The sequence below is a fragment of the Meleagris gallopavo genome, chromosome 7 (genome assembly GCF_000146605.3).
Source record: "Meleagris gallopavo isolate NT-WF06-2002-E0010 breed Aviagen turkey brand Nicholas breeding stock chromosome 7, Turkey_5.1, whole genome shotgun sequence".
In the NCBI taxonomy this organism is placed as follows: domain Eukaryota; kingdom Metazoa; phylum Chordata; class Aves; order Galliformes; family Phasianidae; genus Meleagris; species Meleagris gallopavo.
The window spans coordinates 3055507-3075719 of record NC_015017.2 but is presented as its reverse complement, the minus strand read 5'-3'; the positions used below and the strand labels follow the sequence as shown (position 1 = coordinate 3075719).

The following is a 20213-nucleotide window of genomic DNA, read 5'->3' as shown; positions in this document are numbered from 1 at the left end:
AGACTAATAAGCCAAACAAGCTCCTGCAGATTGTTTTCCCCCCACAAGTCAAAAGGAAAAGATTTCTATTTAACACTGAAATTACTGCTTACATTGAATCTCACTGAAACTCTGACACTCGTTCTAACACAATAGTTTGCAATTGCTTTTTGGAAAATACGTTATTTTCATTTCCTTGCCTATAGTAAAACCTGAATATAAGGGAAACTGATTTCTGCTTGGCCTCTAATTTGTCTCCATAATAATATGGCAAAAGAAGCTACTGGGCAGAGTTGGTGAAGGCATTTCATGACAATTTCAAGACACCTGTCCTAGAGCAAGGTATTGAAACACTAGCATGTAAACTGGTATCTTGCCCTTGTCCTTAACCAAACTTGCAATGTATAAATATCATGAGCCACGGGGAAAAAAGTTTATTCCATGATACACAAAGTTCTGTACCTCACATAGCATCAAGGAACTGTTGCTCTACAGCACAACTTAGGAAAATGTGAGAGATTATTAAGTCTTAAGAACAACAGAAATAAACTTAATCCCATTTATTTTTGTTAGTAGTGAGCATCACTGAAAAACAACTGCTTTAATCTTCACTCTCTAGTTAGAGAAAATATGAAGACATCAGACTCTGCTCAGCACAAATAAATCCAGCAAGAAACATTCACAAAGAAAGCACTGAGAATCACTGGCTCTACAGCAGTCAGGCAAATTAGATGGCAAGGAAGTTTCATCCATTATATTCCCAACCTAGATGTCCCAGTAAAACACTACATTTCAAAGCAATTTAAGAATATGCTGCTGTTAGAATACGGTTGCAAGGTAACAGACACGCATCAAATCTCAACAGTTATTCAGAAACAGCTAAGATGGTGAGATCAGCAGCAGATCTTTCTCTACAAAGAGAAATACAATTATCTATAATAAGCAAGATCCGAGCTTATCATTTAAAGTTAAGTTTGCAAACATGTACAGCAAGGTTTGACATTTCCATAGTACTCTCCTCTAGAGCAGTAAGCATAGCTAATAATTTGTGTGGGCATCAGAGTACTGTAGCTGTTCAGAACAGTAACATAAATATTGATTTGTAAAGCATTACTGTAGCTTTACCAAAGGAAGCGTAGCTGGTGTGGACAACAGAACATCCCCAGAATAAACAACAGACCAGAATCAAAAATGGGAAGAGCAATGTTTTGCTGTTCACAGAAGAATTTTGACATCCCCCCCAGCTGTAAATGGAACCCACGCCCTGCAAGTGGCACCTTGCGATGAGATTGACAGAAGGGTGGGAAGCTGTCATGTCAGTTGTGCTGTGCAGAGGCTGCAGACGTGCTGTCAATCAGGATTGCAAGGGATATGTTCAGGAACTGTTTGTAGCCTCAAAACTGGAAGAAACAGTTGAATTGACTACTTCATTTCTGGCTACGTCACATGATAGGAGTGCATGCCTTTTTGAGGTCAAAACTAGATGATCGTTGAGGTCTCTTCCAAACCAAGCTATTCTGTGATGACATACCACCAAGAAGCTCTTTGATTGAAGCATCCTTTTGGGAAATAGGAATTTCAAGAAGCAGATTCTTAGCAAACACCCTAAAGCCCCTCCTGCAAGGAGGGTTGCTGGCACCAGAGGATCATACAAAGTCATCTGTTAACAGGTGGTCAAAGCTGATAGAGTTACTCATGAGTTAGTGCTTGCCCTTTCTTGTTTAGAATTTTCCAGAGCATCTGGTAAGGGCAAAGCCCAGTCACAAAATATCAGTACACCATCTTCCTTTTCTCCACAAGAAAGCAGGAGTCCACAATTTCACCCAGCTATTGCTTTGAGATCACCCATTCAAACATGCTTCGTAAAGTCTACTGTAGGGAACCTGCTTTAGCAGAGGGTTGGACTTGAAACCCAGATGTCCCTTGCAACCCCTACAATTCCATGAATTATGCTTTGACTAATATTCAAATAGATTACGTGCATTTGGTCCCTTGAATTTGCTTGTCCCTAGCAATGCCAGCAGAAAATCACCAGTCCCCAGCAGTCGAAGCTACACCAGTGGGGCCCAACAGCTTGTGTTCACAGTCTGCAGCCAGAGTGGAAACAAGTGGAGATGCTGCTTGTTCAGAAGCAAACAGGACAAACATCAGATGGAGAAGCACTAACATTAAAAAGCCCAGGGAAATGTTGTTTTTTTACATCTCATTATCAATGATAGATTACAACCAGACTCTAAAGAGTCAGAAGCTATTGCATAACATAACGGTACCTGTTTGGAAGAAGTAAAGCAAAGGACATGAGAAGCTCATAACCAACCTTATGTATAGTGACAACAGCATAATGGAATGGGTTTGCTCTTCCTCTGCTTAAGGGAGCTCAGAAAAGTCACAGAAGCAGGAAAGGCATTGGGGCCATCTGTTGGCAGGCCCAGAAGATAGCGTTGCATTAGCTTACAGAGAGAAGGGTATTTACACAGCTTTGAAAGCAGTCCCTCCCAGTGAGCAGTTAGATCCTGCAGATACTGATGGCATAAACCCAGAAAACCAAACCCACTTGGCTTGGACAACATTTTGAGTTCTTTTCCCCCCTTTCAAGTCCTAACATCAGTTACATGTCACAGTGCTAACAAGAACAGATGGTTAACAACAATTGCAAGTGCCCCTTTAGGCACACTTCTGACATTTTCTCCTTTACTGCTTCCATTAGCCATACGTTTTCTCTGAAAGTCACCTTTAAATTATTAAGTTAATGTAAAAATTCTACCAGTTCAAAAATGAAACTCAAAGAGTTAGGGTTAAAAACCTGTACAACATCAACCAAACACTTCTCCCTTTGCTTGCTCAAGAGATTTCAGCCTTTGGGTAAAACAAATGAACAAAAAACCCTTTTAAAGCCAAACATGTTTGCTTGTTCAGATATGGCACAGCGTGAAGAAAACTACAGCTCATAAAAAATGACTAAAGAGGACCAAAAATGGATTACAGCATGTTTATAGTGATTACGAATGCTCCATTCAACTGTTTCCAATAAACAGCAAGTTTCTCACCTCCAATTTCTCTGAATTAATTCTCAAACCATGATGGCAGCAACCATAAAGGCAATGTGGTTATGATGGGAAAATACCAGAGGAAGATGTCTGCTGAAACACTGACAATAGAAAATGCTGCAGGTCTAGGAACCTGAGATACACTTGGGAAATACAAGGTGGCTCCTACACAAGCAGCTGGGTACATAAGAATTGAAACATCTGGAAATGTCCTTAATAAGCACAAGAAAACTGCAATTATCACCCAGAAAAACAGAAGTGCTTCTGTGAAAAGCAAAATTCAGTCTGGGAAAGCGAGAATTGGTCTAAGATAATACAAACCAGCAACTTCAATTGGCTGTTCTAGGTAGAGGAACAGAAGTCAGCAGCAGCTCCTGGATGCTGTGTGTGCTGGTGTCCTACATCTCCTAGGTCTTTAAGGATGAAGTAACTCACTGCCCGCCTAAGCTCAGAGCTTCCACTGCATAAACTTCTCTGCATGAGAACTCTTGGATACCTGAGGATGCCTGGTTGACATCAGACTCCATGAAACAGATCAGCTTTGATGCAAAATTCTGCCAGTGTTGGTCAGCCCCACTCCTAAGAGCAGCTTGGTGAGTACTGTACCAGCAACACTTTCAAATACAGATAAGTGTGTACATGGCTAATTAACCATAAGTATATACTTACTTTTCTATGTTAATTTGTGTTAACTTGCAATAAAGATGCTTTATTTTGTTAGGATTATATGTCCTTGAGTATTACAGAATCCTAGAAGCTCACTCTCAAAAATAGGTTTAAAGCAGACTGAGGTGCCAAGCCTGCACCTGAATCATCTTGTCACTTTCTAACAGATCTCCTTTCTCCAATAAAATGTATGTTATACTCAGTCACTTGCTGCGCAGAATCAGGCCTGGGCAAGACCCCAGACCAAGGGATGCACTAACTCACTGAGAAGCAGCTGGAGCAAAGGATGCTGTTTGTTCACTGCCTAAAGGCTAAAGAGGAAGAGTAGCAAGGGATGTGCATACGTGGCCCAACATTTAATCGTGAGTTAGATCCATTGGTACCAAAAGGAAGGAATTGCACAGCTGGCGAGGTCAGATGTCTACCTAAAAATGATCCAAATGGTCTAGAGCTTGGTCATCTGATGCTCACAAAAACTTTTTCCTTCTTTCAGGTCATCATTACACAACTGGTAACGAAGTAATAAAAAGGAACACTCTCACAGAATTACCTAGCAGTACTGCAGTGCTAAGCATAATGAATATGGAGAGTGGGCTAACCATGGGTAAAGCTTTCGTGAAGTCCTCTTCTTTCCACATTAGCTAGTTAGTACAGCATCTGAAATCTAAGTAGTACTGAGTCACATTTTTGAGCATCACATAAGTAAGAGAGTTTGTACTGTGAATAACTCGTTATTTTATTGTGAAAGAAAATAACAGCACCTTATACAGATGGGCTGTTAAAGGGGCAACTTCCCACCAGGTTAGAATATCAGGAGTGCAGAAGGGCACGTTTTGTATCTTGACTAATTGGAAGTTCTAGCTTTAATGACTATAAAGGAAGACAAACATGACTGCCGTCTGCTGAGGGGAGAGCTGCATTTATTTTCATTTATTACTGCAACTCAGCTTTAAGTTCATCCATTCTAGAATCTTTCTCAAAAGCCATTCTGATTTCACTCAGTTTATCACTAGAGGAGAAGTACTAAATGGGAACAACCCCTCAGAATCGTTCGAAACAGAACAATGCACTTAATTTTAATGCCTCATAATGTTGTTAATTATCTATTTTAAATAAGAAAAAAACAGGAAGTCAATTAGCTTTCATTACATCCAGAGTATTAAACCCTAAAAGATAATGAAAATAACAGATTTTTTTTTAATAATTAATGAAATCTCAGAAAACTAGACTTTGTTTCACTTGGGAGAGGGTGGCAGCTCCAAGACTTTCTCATTAGACACATGCAAGAACATTGCAGGCTGCAGAAACATGAAGAAATATTCACCTGTAACACAACACTGGAAGAAAAATACTTCCAGAAACCAAAGATCTGGCAGGGATTTTTTTAGAAGCACAGTGGGAATACAGATACAGCATGCAACCAAATATTTTCAAGACCAACTTATTCGAGAACACATCTGCTATTTGTTATAAAGTACAGCAAGGTTCCTATAAATAGTAATCTAGAATGACACAGCTTATACTGAAGATGCCTGAATACAATGTTTTCTTGCAATGGCTGGATGCTCCCAACAGATTCATGGCAATGAATCACAATTACTTGTTCACTGCTTTGCAAAGATGGCAAAACACATCACCAATAGCTCACTGGAAACATTAAGTCTCCACACCACCCTGGCTTGAGCAACTTGTTCTTAATCCACTTTGCCATGGACTAGTACTGGCTGCAGGTGATGCAGCAGCTTCTCATGAGTGCCCTAACATGCCCATGGTAGTGATGTAAAAAGAGAAAGAATACCACAAATCAGAGAACCATAGGGGTTGGAAGGGACCTCAAGAAATCAAGCCCAAATGAAAAGAAATAATCCATAATACCTCCCTCTACAGATAAAGAGCTATGGTTCAGAGACAGTTAAACAGTTTCTTTAGAGTTAGGTAGCTGGACATAGATAAAAAGTAAACCATAAGCAAAAAGGCCACTCTCCTTGCCTTATTTTAACTATATTTAACAGTGTGGTAACTTTGGGACCATCCCTAGGCCCTATCTAGTTAGCAAAGCCTTTACAATGACCACTGCAATACAGACAGAATCAAAGGGTTGGTTTTCTTTTTTTTCCCCACACAGCAGAACCAATGAAGAATGGAAGCTATTTCCCACCCTGCTCAATGATTATTAAAACATTAATCAAAATGGATTCACACACAGGACTGACAAGGCATTAAGGTGTCTGCCTACTGCATTGCCTAAACTACAGTTGGAGTGTCCCTAAAGTAGCCCTACCCCTTTTTTCTCAGGTAATGCTGTACCAATGCTGACAAGCAATACTACCAACTCTGGACAGCTGCAACACATTTATTCTTGTGTCTATAGCATCAGATAATCTTCTTTTTGTTCATCTTCAAAATGCCCTGCAGTGAAAAGCCACCTTATTGGTGTATCAGTTTTTACTCCAAATCTCACAATACACCATATTGATGCTCTTTTCTTGGATGAAGTACTTGTGTTCCAAAGAAGCATCAGGCATGGAAACCATAACTGTGTCAACACTCATCAAGGTAGATCAATTTTTAGAATGAGTCACAATACTTTTCTTCAGAAATTCCCAGAAAATCATGGAAGGATAATTTGTAACCAAGTGTTTTAATAAAGAGGACTTACGAAGAGAAGAAACAAGATCTATCCTTTAAAGCTCTTGAGTCCTGTGAGGACAACATCTCATTTTCTCTTTCCTAATCCAGTATTAATGGCATCAAGTAAGAGATGTGAACTTAGCTCAGCTGCCACTTCCACTTAGAAAGGTCTCATGTGCAGCAGGAGTGGGTTATTAGGATGCCTTTGAAAGAGGACACAGTTATTTATCAAAAACAGCCTTTGTCTTGATAAATAGAAGTGCAGTATGAATGTCAGGATGCTTACAGGTGAATCAATTCTACCAGCAGAGGCAGCTGATTAACAACACAGCATTTCTACATTATGATTTAGCACAAAGAACATTTAAATTGCTAGGGTATAAACTCTTCGTAATGCCCTCACAGAGAAGAGCCACTATTATAACACATTTGATGAGTCTGACTGCAAGTTTTCAGCTTACCCCATCTGCAGGTAGCTTCTACAAGGATAACTTTTGCTAAGAGCAAAGGCCATGGAGAAGAAATTGGTATTGAATTGGAGAAGAAACCAAAGAAGAAATTGGCTAGCACAATAACAGCCAGATGAGTAGTAGGTGTTATTCTATGAATAATACTGATCGTATACAAACGTTTCCTAAGAACATCTCAACTCTGGCCTCATGCTCCCTTCTCCACTGTAAGGACAGCACACTCAGAGGGGGCTCAGCACAGAAATCCAGGGTGCAGTATTTGGTCAGCATCAGATGGAGATCCTAAAGGTTACAAGATACTTATCTCGAGTTGCAGTCATCTTTATGCAAGAAATTAAAATCTCCTCCTGGCAGTTACCAGGTCAAGTTGAACTGATCAAGGTCTCACTCCATGAGATATGAAAAACCTAAATAAACTGCTCACAGCAAGTCAGAGAATTTCCAGCACATAAGGCCAAAACTTTGGACTTACTCCTCAGAACCTGCAATTGTGAGTGACACTGTAGAATACACTAAGATTCTCAATAATAAGCATCTTTGATGATTCCAATAGTAGTTTCTTTATGAAGTCAAAGAAACAAGTTGGAAAGAACTCACTAAACACAGAGGAGGAAGACCATATAATGAGCTTTGCCTCCAAAATCAGAATGTGCTGAAGTGGCTTTCAAGATATTTTAAATACAACATTGCCTTTTTAAACCCTAAAGGTGAAATAACAAGATGACAGTCCTACCTTGATGGAAGCAACATGAAGCAAAGTCTCCCCTTTGTAATTCCTTCTGGCAATTGTGTTACTAGCAGGGGACTTGAACACAGAAGGACTCTGAGGTATTCCTACTTGATTACAAGCTTTGAAAGTAGATGGAGTAGAGGGAGATTTTGGAAGTGAAGGAGTACTTCTTGCTGCAGAGCTTCTTGTCCTCATTACACTGCCACAGACCTGAACAGGTGTCGTGGGTTCAGTCACTTGGGAGATAGGGCAATCCTGAGACAAGTCCTCTGAGCAAGAAGTCTGACTGCCTGAATTCCTGTTAAGGCTCCCCTCACTTCTTCGTCTTTTAGACTGAGAAGTATCTGGAAGTTTTGATTGCTCCCTTCCACGTTTCAAAGGCACTGCTTCGCTTTCTATTGATGGCAATTTCTCTGCAGCACAGTTTTTTTCCTTGCTGACTCGTACAGGACAGACAGCCTCATCATTATCTTCCTCCTTTGAGGATTTCACCTCTGGAGATACTTCCACTTCTTCCAAGTTTTTGGTGGAGTCAGCTTCCTCTACAGATTCCTGTTGAAGTGTCTCTTTGGGACTATTTGGTTCTGGAGTGCACAGGACTAGAGTCTCACTGCAAATGGTCACACGCTTCTCCTTGGAAGTCTTCTCCTCAACCCCTCCTTTTTGCTCAGGCTTCTCTAAATCCCACGCTTTGTTGATGTTTGCTAGGCGTTTTTTCTTCATCTTCTTACTCTGCCTCTGGGTTTGCTTTTTTGTTGTTTTGGAGGGCTTTTCATGAACAGGGGAAGGAAAGAAATGATAAACTGAAGATGGGTCTTGACAAGGGTCATTATTATTAGGCTTAGGCTGATTCCTGTTCACGATGCATCGAATCTTCTTACTTCTTGGGCTGAACCACATTTTTATTTGTCCCTTCTTACTGTTTTCTCCAGAGTCCGAGCACATTGGTGTAGACGTAGATTCCGTTGAATCTAAGAAAGAAAGGGAAGAAGAAAAATAATTCAGAGAGTGCTATTCAGAAGAGCATCACAACCATTTGCCTTGCTAGGCAAGCAAACACCCAGGTTGAGACAGTTCCTTAACTCCCTAGGTTAACAAAGCAGCACACACACAATTTTTGACCAGGTTATACAAAGGAGAAAAAGTATTTCTCACAGGGCTTTCCTTGGAAACAGGTCTACCAAAGTAGCCTGTGTACAGACACCAGTACAGAACAATTTCCTGAAGCAATATTACAGTTTATCTGAGGAAAAACGCAAAGAGTTACTGCAAGCAATCAAAAATAAAATGCTTATAGGAATGTTAAATATTTCTGACAAATGTTGATTAATTCCACAGATATAGCAGATGAGTCAGAGGAACATACAAAATCTACAAGTGATTGTATCCTGTTATCTGATCCTCTAACCCTTGGCAGTAAATAACTGCAAGGAATGCTTTGATCATCTCAAATACTTCTTTAAAAATGTGCAATGGAGCAATTTTATAACTCACACCGTACAGCAAAGTACAAATCAATAACCAAAATGACAGAGGAATATCCTGTACAGGGAACAACAGTTAAGAACAGGGGCTATAAAGTCTCCTCAATGGCTTAAAAAATAAAGACCTCTAAGTTAAACATCAATTTAATTTAACAGCTCTTTCAATCCAAGTGACTAAAACAGATCACAGATTCCTCTCTGGAAATCTAACTTGGTTTAGGTTAGTCAGATAAGTCCTGTGAAGTAAACATGACACACTAAGGACACTGAAGCAACGGGCACATCTCCTTGTCTCCATTACCTCCAAGCTCCCAAAACTGCATTGCCATTCACAGAAGTCCTACTGATGTGTTAACAATTGGGATCACAGAACCAATATTCGTTTTGCCTAGGAAGGCAGGTAGGATGCTTCCGTTTTTCTTAAACAAGATTAGTGTGCTGTTTTTCTTTAAAAAAATTACAGAAGAAAAACCAATGATACAAAGTCTTAGTTATTGAAAGTGAAAGACAGACAGTGAATGCAACAACATACTACCTACAGTGTGTTAACTTTCTAAGGATGATTTGTCTTACCCATGCTTTCTCTTATTTTTCCATGGACATAACCATAAGCTGTTTTTCACAACAAGCTGAGGTTAACTCAGATGTTTATACAAAGTATTCCCAATCCCTTACACACAATAATATATCTTTATAATTATTTCACTTAAAACAAAGCTGTACAGTTAGCAATCCAATATCATTTTTCTTTTTAAAAGAGCATTTCAAGGTTAAACATTTCCTTAATTTTGATTTAAACTACCCTACTTACCCCTCAAATTAAAAGAGACTCCTAGGTACGAGGAGATTTAGCTGGAGGGATATGTAAGGCATCAGACAAAAGTGTATTTGAGAATACAGCTTGAGGCTAGCTAATCAATCATTTACTTATTTAACAAAAGCTACGCCATACCAGCAAGATAATTACCAAGTACAGAACTGCAGCTATTTGGTTCTCCTTTAGGGTTGGGCTTGGTACAAACAGGATAAAAGGATTGAAATTGAGGCTCAAATCTCATAACAAGCTAGCCTTCAGGAAGATATAATACCCAATTTCATTTTGACAATAACATCTTAAGAAAAAAAACTTGATTGCAAAGCAGATGCAAAATATAAGAGTTACTATTTGTCTTGCCTTCATTGTTTACACAACAAGAAGATTCCCTTCTGAAATATTTGCCTTGCTAGAACTACCAGCCATCCACCAGTAAGGAACAAGAATGAAATCAGCTTGCAAAAGTAATTTGTCCAACAATTTTGTGATGGTCAGAATTCTTTTTGATGTGTACAGCACAGGAAGACTTTAAAGCTCAAGTGACAAATGCAATCAAAGGCACTGCCCTTCAGAAGCAGGATCTAAAGCAGTGTAACACAATTAAGTATTTACACTGGAAGCTCTCTATGTACCACTTCTGGCAGCAAGAGAGCTTGTGAAAAATTCACCACAAGAGTTTTTAAACGAACCTGTTCATTACTGGTTGCTCATCAGGGACTTAGTAGTCAGGTTAGTGAACACCTGCTGAAAACACACTAAATAAATGCTTTCCTGTGATTATTTTTCCTCACTTTGACTACTTCACATGTCAAAGAGCATGCTTTTGAATAGAGGAGGCATTCACAGAAGGAGATCAAAATGCCAGGCAGACTGTGAAAGATTCCCTTCACACACCCAGAGGCCAGCCATGCAAACCCAGGGAAGCTCCTGCAACTTTGCTCTGGTGGTAGGTGTCCTTTGACCACTCTTCACAAACTCCATTTGTCAGAATGTTCTGTAGCTGTCATCAGCTTTACCTGAACAGCTCTGCATAGCAACTGCTAAGAAACGCTGTTCTCAAATTCTGCTTCTCTCTCTTCTGTTTCTGAAGTTCACAAGGCAGGGAGTATAAATAATAGGGACAAATGGCACATCTATCCTCCCTGAAAATCTGTTCCTTTAATGGACTCAGAGCTGGGACAGAGAGAAAAGACAGTGCTTAGAAGCTGAAAGGAAGTTGCTGCAGTTTACTATGCAAATGTTCATCTATATAAAGAGGGAATTATCTGGTAACTAAGTGCACTCAGTCAAACTACCTTCAGAGAAAACTGCTCATAGAAAAAAATCAATCCAAATAAATTCTTTCCTGTCTTGAAGTTGGAAGCCAATTCACAGAGCCTGCATCTCAACAGGAATGGAAAAATGACTGTGTAATGATTAAGATGTAATTGGTTTATTAATGCATGCAAGCTTTATTTTTTTTAAAGATTCATTGAGACAAGGTAAATCAGTGAAGCATGACTTATTAATTCTAGATTTTAAACATTTATATTAGTGTAAAGATTATCCACAGTGTTAGAAAGAGCCTACAATGAAAGTAATGTATTTACTCTCTGTTGCTTATGTACTAAATACTGTATCAATATACACAAGATTATCTGAATGCTTTCCAATTGAGGCTCTTTGCACATAATAAACACAAGTTTCTTAATGCTGATATTTAATAGAATTCAATTTCTTGAGTGTTAAAAAAAGGACTGAGAATAGACAAAAATAATGGTAGATACAACTGGAGTGCCACGGTTCCAAGTTTTGCTGGAGTGCAATAACAGACTAGAGCAGGGAAAAAAAAGAAGCAATTAGAAAAAGTAGTTTAGCTATCATTAATCTGCATCAAAGGAATATAATGATGCACATTGTGTGCCTTTCAAATTATTCTCTATTATGGGTTTCAGAACAGAAGTTGAGAAATCTCTTTGACAAACTAGTCCCTTATTAAAAATCAAAGGGAAGTGCTTTGGTGCCATCTGTGCAACATTAGAGCCTTCACTGAAGAATGATTATTTTGCAAGTTAAGTACTCAGCACAGGAGAAAAGGGGAGAAATTCCAGCTATTCAAAAACTCGGTTTTAGCTATTAAGAAAAATGTCATAGCATACATGAAATGCAATACAATCTGTTACAACAGTTCAACATCCCTCCCCCTCCATCACACACACACACACATCAGAAAGCTGAGAAACTGAACTGTGATGCTATGGAGACTAATCAAAAGTTAATTTATCCCACTGTCCACCAATATCAAGACAAGCCTGTGAAAATTTGACTAATACCTGCAAAGCTTTAGCTGTGTGTGAGAAAGAAGAGAAGGCTTGGTGGATGAAATGCTTTGCGAAGCAGATTACGTTACAAAGAACAAGGTAAAATCACCTGCAAGTGACTGCTGGGATCATTTATGATGATATTTTCAAAGAATATCACACAAACATCTGTAGTATTTGGAAAGTCATTTTCAAGAGCATTACTGTCAATCATTCATCTCTTGCAGCTACATACTTTGTCCACGATTCAACAAGTTCTTACTACTTACCCACCGTAATGACAGCAACTTTATATTGTAGAGTAAATGCAATTAATAAGCTACACTTGAAAAGGGAATAAAAAACAGTGAGGTGGGGGAGAAAGCCTCATAAATCCTAAGGGATGATAGACAAGAAAGTGAAAATAATCCAAGAACTAACAGCTTGCTTCTTCTTTTTAATGGAGATGGGGACATTTCTACCCTAAGAAAGTCAGAAGGGGAATTAGGCCACTTAATACTCATCATTAACTGACACAGAAACAGCCATACTCTCAGGAGAAAGATGCTATGATCTCTCTCTGCTAGACAGTTTGGAGACGCCCTCAAAATGTGAAAGTGATAATCCACAGAGTAATTCCACACGTTGGAGGCTTTAATCAAACACATCCTTAGTTCTGTAAAATAAGGCAATCTTGATATTTCACTGGCCAGATAAAAAAGCTTCTGATTTGGAACTTGTTTTGATAAATAACCCACAGATTGAAAGATTACTCCTTTATCTGATGTTGATGCAACTGACTACATGCATTTTTGCCTGCAAGGTTCTTTTCTACACGCATTCCATTCAAGTTATTTTTCATGTGAAGTAGGAAACTTCTCTAGAGAAAAAAAACCTGAACTTTAACAAAACAATCAAAAGCATAAGAGATAACAACACCACCACCTGGCTTTACTCTCTGCTAAAACCGGCCATTAAGACTACACCATGTTTTTTGGAAAAGCTGTGTAAGTTGAAGGAAACTTTGGATAGTGCATGCCGTTGCAGACTCACTAGTTGGAGTTGCTATGCTGTAGCTAATCTCTTGCATGTCCAAGTCTGTTTCAACATGAAGTGACACAAATTTGTTTATATTTGTCCAGCTCTGAAATGAAGCTGGAAGATTGAAACATTTCTCATCCGATGAGGTGATAATGTCTAAACTACTCCATGACATTCACCATGGAATTCTTCCAATCTAGTTTAAGCCTCTCCTCCCCAGTCACAGGGTCACAGAACTGTAGGGGGTTGGAAAGGACCTCTAGAGATCCTCGAGTCCAAGGCCCCATGTCAAGAGGAAGAGAACAGTGCTTCGACTGAAACACGGACCTTTCTAATACAAAAGTCATGATCTTAAATAATGGCTCCCAAAGCCACTAGATTTGAAGTGTATTCAACAAATATTTGCTCTATAATAAAGGCACAAAATAGAGGTAACGTAAGTGCCCTGCATGGACTGAGGTCTGTAGCAAGTTTCTCAACCTTGGTCCATGCCTCTGGCTCAGTGCTTCAAACAACTAGGTGCACACAGAAGAAACATTCTCATTTTTCCTGTCCATCTTCTGTGCTGTTTATCAGAACCAAAACTTCAGTAGTGTCATTCTTGCTCAATTGAAAAAAAAAATTAATCTAATAAACAGAAGAGAGACCAATTCTGGCACCTACTTTCTCACCTGTAAGACTACCAGCAAAAGCCCAGAAAAAACTTTTGTTCTTTCCAGGGAAGCCACCTTTCTTCTTTTTTTAAGCTAGTCTTGAAGCATCTCAGTGGCTTCTAAGAAACTGGCCCCTATTGAGCCTATTAACCCATCAACCACCAAGAGGTCTTGGAGTTGGCAACACTAAAGAGTAATGGCCTAAGACCTGAAGAGTGATGTGCAAATACTCTATTTGTGAAACCAGCCAGCCAGTTTCCCATTATCCTTGTAAAGCTCCAACAGTGGGCAGTGAGAAGGATGCAACATCTCTAATGAATTCATTTTGAGACTCAGCTTTTGCTAACCTACAGAATGTGGATAGAAAATGCAAGTATTTGCCAGTCCTCCCCGGTCACATCCCTCATATTATTCTGTACTGTCATCTGTTGCGCTTCCCTTTAAATTAAAAGAGAAGGAAAAATTGTTTTGTGCAATCTTCCCTGAATTATTTGCTACTGTTTTTTAGAACAAACACAGCTGTGCAGAAAGCTGTCCTTTATCCCAGTGGACTAGCAGGCAAGATCCCTCCTCCTGAGCACCGTGGAACTTCAGGATTTCAACTTCAACCTTTTCAGATATTCAAAAACAGATGTATGAAACAATCCCCATTTCAACTGCTTTTTCTTCTGCTTCTTTTCCTTTCCTCCATAGGAATATGATTGCTGACCTTCTAACAGAAGGAGAAGAAAACATTGTTGACTGGGCAGAAGTAGCGCCATAAGAACATGAAAGCAACTTCTAAACAAGAGCTCAATTTTCCAAACTCACACATATTTCACTTTGTATATACTAACTTCAAGACAAATGTCTACGAGAAGTGACAGATTTGCCAGAAATAAGAGTGACAAAGCATCCTGAAGGATTTGTTCTTAAAAATCTGAAGCTACGATCTGCCATAGCATGAGACAACTCTGTTAGAAGTGTGCTCGCTTATGTATGTATCCAAACCTTTCATCACAATGAGCTCAGATTTTTTTCCCTTAACATCATTATATAACATCCGCAAGACCTCTGATGCTTAACAGAGCAAAGACTAGGTGCGATGGAAAGCAAGCTTCCACATTAGTTCATAACTTCAGCTTCAAACAGAACACTCTTGTAAACATTCACCTAGAGCCTACTTTAAAGTCCAAACACAGCAAATGATAAAAGAACCTCATTTTTTCAATGGCTAAGCCACACCACACAAACCTCATTTCAGAACTGCTATGGCGTTACATGTAGCATCCAACTTCTAGCTCAGTGAAAGTTCACACCAATTTCTAAGAGTCATTCCATCTCTAAGTTCTGCAGAACGTTCAAGCAGTATCAATAATTGTAACCAGCTGCACATTAAACAGTTTGCTTACAGCACCACAAGTGCCTCCTCCCAAGATTCTCCTCCAACTAGGTTTTGTTAAAGCCTTGTTAAGCCTTCACCACCAAGATGTTTCCCTGACATCGTGCATAAGCCATGACCTAGAACTCTCTATGCTCCAGATTTCTTGATTTATAGAAAAGAAATTCCTTTGCAGACAGACAACAGGCTTCCAGTCTCATCCCATCAATGTATTTTGATGCCAATAAGGAGCTACCCCATTAATGAACATGAAGGTGAATACAGACTTTGATAAAGAATCCTTTATTTAGACAAACGTATTAAGAAGCAACAATGAAGCAAGAATTCCTTTTTCTGCATTTGACAACTAAATGAGTGTTTTCTAAAACTTCGTATTACATAAGAGGCTCCTCTCCAGGCTTGCAGAAGAGTCACACATTCACCTACACTCATTTCATTTATTCCTACTTTGACAATCAGTCTGAAATTTGACAGACATTAATTTCCAGTGCACAAACTCTGCAATCTTCTTGTACAATCAACAAGGACAAAATTCCATTGTAGCAAACTAGCTCACTGTTAGGGACCAGAATAAAATAAATGAATTAAGACCTGCCCCCTTTTCTCTCTAAGCAGAGAGCAGAGTTTTTTGTGTGTAAAAACCCCAAACTGAAAACTACTGGGATACCACGTATGCCTTGGCATGCAAATCACTGAGGGGCATGATAATGTCTTAATACTTTAATGGACCCTCCTAAGGAAATGTGTACTGTGGGATGTTACACATTTGTGTTCCCTTAGGAGAAGATATCACAACTTGTGCCCCTGGTGTGTTCAACTAACTGCCATAAGACTTGGGAATATATCCTACTTTCATCTAATTTTGAAAGACAGATTCTAATGAATTATGGATAACCCGCTCATGCAGATTTCTTCTTAAAACAGATTTGAAGAACCAGCAATCCATACAGACAGCTCTCCTCACATCAAGTTTTCCAAACATGGTTTGTAACAGCTTTTCAGAATCTTAAACAGAGCTGCACTGCTCATTCTCTATAAAGTACACGAGACGAAACGCTGCAGTCTGGATTCAATGGCTGTCTGTCAGAGGCCCATATTTGTTCTTACCTGAGCTGTCTGCACCCAGGAGACGCCGCAGTTTGCTGCAGAGCTGGACCATGTCATCCAGTTGACGGTTTATCTGCATGTCTTGCACCCAGGCTGGCACATGGCACACTGGGCATCCTTTGCCAACGTGGTCGCCCATGCAAGATCTGAAAGTCAAAAGTAAAAATCTATTACCCAGTGTAAGTTATCTATTGTACTTACATATAGCCTTTTCAGAGCCAAATGCTCAGAGAATCTCTTCCCTTAACATTGACAAACTACTATTGTGAAGCAAATATGAGCTAGTCACAAGCATAGGAGAGGACATATTTATCATGGCAAGATGACAAGCCATAATTAAGCAAGCTAAGTCTAGAGCCTTGCGAGGATGCTGTCACGGTTTCACATGACTCCTACAGCCACAATTTGATCCAAATTTCCAAGGTGTGCTGAAGTTCCATCGCTGTTTGTCTCTAGATAACAATAAATAGATAACATGGGGGAGAAACAGGTTTATTAAATAAAGGTCATTTAACATTTGTAGCTTCTTGCTAATACTGTTATTCTGACACAAGCTTCAAATCTTACATTCATTAGTCCAATGGGAGGACCTTACGATTTGCTACTGCCATCATCCAGCGTTACTTCTCAACTTCAACCTATTCTATAAAATATATTTTAACTTCACATAATCAAGACTGAATTAACCTCAAAAATGGCTCTGCTATCTTGCCACCATGTAGAGTGCACAGTTCTAGGGACAGGTACAAAATTAAACGTGAGCAGATCATATTAAAAATTTGGAGCAACAGAAGGCAAGTAATACCACAGCACTGTAACCTGGACAGGAAGATCAAAGTCAATGCATGTGAGCTATAAACAGTCATATGGAACAGGTTGCCCAAGGAGGTTGTGGATGCCCCATCCCTGCAGGCATTCAAGGCCAGGCTGGATGTGGCTCTGGGCAGCCTGGTCTGCTGGTTGGTGACCCTGCACATAGCAGGGGGTTGGAACTGATGATCATTGTGGTCCTTTTCAACCCAGGCCATTCTGTGATTCTATGATATGGCCCAAAACTAGTAGCGTAGCAGCTAACAATACCAGAAGCCTAAAAACTACCAATTTCATTATGAGAACTATTTGCAGAACTGCACTGGCATCTTTCCCTTAAATATCACACAAGTACCATCCATGCCTTCAGATAATATCAAGACAAGAATGTAGAAGCTGCTGCTAGGTGTTTGTGTTTTGCACTTCATTCAGTCTTCTCAGAGCACAAAGATCCTCAACATTGAGTCCCTGTGTCTTCAGACTACAAAGACTGACATACAGCTCTTGGCTCTGATGTATCCCAGGTGACACAGACAAATCACTTTGAGTAAAGATGAGAATCACAAAGGTCTCATTCTCCAGGAAAGCTGACCTCAAGCATCCCAAGTCTGCAAAAGGCAGTGCAAAGGAAACAGGACTTTCATACTATGACATTTCCTAATTACTTCAAGCTGTTAGCTTTTTACGCTCATCAGCCAGTAGCTGTAGCTAACTTAGAATTACTCAGACGAAACCACAGGAACAAATCTTAACAAATATCCCTGCTCATAATAAATCCCATGCTGAGAGAGAACCAGTTACATTATGTGTTACCTGACAACTGCATTTCATTACTTTCACACATTTCACTTAATGCACCATAAGCCAGCACTTGCCATCCACCCCACCCTTTTCCCAAGCATATTAAAAAAAAGTTATTTCTTTAGCAATGAATCAGAAACAATTCACATCTGAATTCTGCATGTCCGATCCATGTCCTGCCAAGTTTGTTTGTGACCAAATTAATGTAAAAGAGCAGCTGCTATTCAAGACTCAGCCATCAATTGATGACTAATGAATGGATGACTAAAAGGTTGGACACACGAAGAAGAAAGGATTGGGTACCACAACGGGGATAATGGCAAATAAACTTTCTCGGCAGCATGGAAGAGCTGCTGGAGTACCCTTAAGAATCTGACTGACTCCTCTTTCCAACTTCATCAATGCAAACCACATCATGCATCATTTTCTGATGCCTTGGCAGTTTTTCTAAAACCAAGGAATCCTTTCAACAGTGGGTTTGAAATTCATCCTCTAGAATAAGCCAGCATTATCCAATATAAAACCACAAGGCCTGATACCCAACAACGTAATTATGTTTACTAAACAACTGTCATGCTACCCTCCACATTACACCTCATAAAATCACTTTATAATACAGTTATGAACATACTTATTGCACCTCATGTAAGCTTCTGGAATTTATTTTACTTCCCCAAGTACACCGTGGCAGGTAGTGAACTGAAACAAGGAATTGCTCCAGAAGGCAGAACCTTCTACAGCAATTAAGGGCCAAAACTGGGCAACCATCCACGTGTCTAGATGAAAATGAATCATTTGTACTAAGATTCATTCCATGGGGAAGAGATGCTGAGAGCATCTGCCCTGTTATCAGTTCTACCAAAGCAGGAAACTATCTTTTACTACTTTTTTAGTATTCAGGCCTACAGTAGAAAGCTCCAGTAGAAAAAAGAAAAGGAGTAAATAGGCTGCCAGTACAGACAGTGAGTCTTTCTCCACGTTTATTTTAACAACTCTTTGAAAGGGTAGATAACAGCAGGACAAGGGGAAATGGTTTTAAGTTGAAGGAGGGAAGATTTAGGTTGGATTTAGGGGGAAGTTCTTTACTATGAGAGTAGTGAGGTACTGGAACAGGCTGCCCAGAGAGGTTGTGGATGCCCCATCCCTGGAGGTGTTCAAGGCCAGGTTGCATGGGGCCCTGGGCAAGCTGGTCTAGTATTAAATGGGGAGGTTGGTGGCCCTGCATGTGGCAGGGGAGTTGGAGATTCATGATCCTTGAGGTCCCTTCCAACCCTGGCCATTCTGTGATTATTGGTATAGTGACTACAGCTTTAACAAGAGGCAGAGTTGCATCTCTAGACTGGGTTATGAGCAGAAATTAGAAGTGGCCTACCCTCTCCTCTGTTATAATCACAGTAATAACAGCCTCCTCCTCTACTCTGCCCTTTAAAGACCCTATCTGAAGTACTATGTCCAGATCTCAGGCCCTCACCACAAGAAGGACGCGGGGCTGCTGGAGCAGGTCCAGAGGAGGGCCATGAAGACAAGCAAAGGACTGGAGCACCTCCCCTATGAAAAGTTAAGGGAGCAAGGCTTGTTCAGCTTGGAGAAGAGAAGGTTCTGAAGAGACCTCACTGCAGGCTGCCAGGGAGGCTGAAGGGAGCCTCCAAGCAAGAAGGGAAGCAATTTCTTATATGATCTAATAGTAATAAGACAAAGGGGAATAGTTTTATACTAAAAGAGCAGATATTCAGGTTAGACAATAGGAAGAAGTTCTTTACTCAGAGAGAAGCGAGGCCCTGACACTGCTGCACAAAGAGCTGTGGGTGCCCCATCCCTGGAGGTGTCCAAGGCCAGCTAATACGTGGTCCTAGGCAGCTGGCGAGGTGGCAGCCCTGCCCACGACAGGAGACTGGAGCTCAGTGCTCTTTAAGGTCCCCTCCAACCCAAACCATTCAGTGGCTCCGTGCGGCACAGATACCAGCACCCAGGAATCTCAGAACGGTTGGGTTGGCGGGGATCTCGCAGCCCGCACAGCCCCCAGCAGCCCAGGCTGCACAAGGCCCAGCGCGAAGAAGCACGGGCCATCCTCAGAGCTACTTACAGACAGAAGACGTGCTCGCAGCCCCCCAGAGACACGGGCTTCCGCAACACACCGGCACTGCGGGCAGAGGAAGGAAACAAAGCGTTAGGTGTAACGGGGCGGCTCGCAGAACCCGAGGGGAGAAAGCGGGAGGGCTTGGAGGAGGGTGCCGTTACCAGAGGGAGCAGCTCAGCGCCCTCTCCAGCCCCTCCAGCGCTGCTCGGGTGTGCGCCCAGGGCCGCGCCATAGAGGCGGCGG

The 20213-nt window shown here is 40.5% G+C and overlaps 1 protein-coding gene across 1 annotated transcript in view; it reads right to left on the bottom strand.

Moving 5' to 3' along the window:
* Positions 1-20207, bottom strand: part of BARD1 (BRCA1 associated RING domain 1) — a 42272-nt gene extending 22065 nt beyond the window's left edge. The window contains exons 1-4 of the mRNA XM_010713295.3: positions 20132-20207; positions 19977-20033; positions 16283-16428; positions 7527-8494 (exon numbers count right to left, since the gene is read on the bottom strand). Coding sequence (XP_010711597.1) covers positions 7527-8494; positions 16283-16428; positions 19977-20033; positions 20132-20202 — 1242 coding nt within the window. The 5' untranslated portion in view covers positions 20203-20207. The remainder of the gene's footprint in view (positions 1-7526; positions 8495-16282; positions 16429-19976; positions 20034-20131) is intronic.
* Positions 20208-20213: the final 6 nt, after the last annotated feature.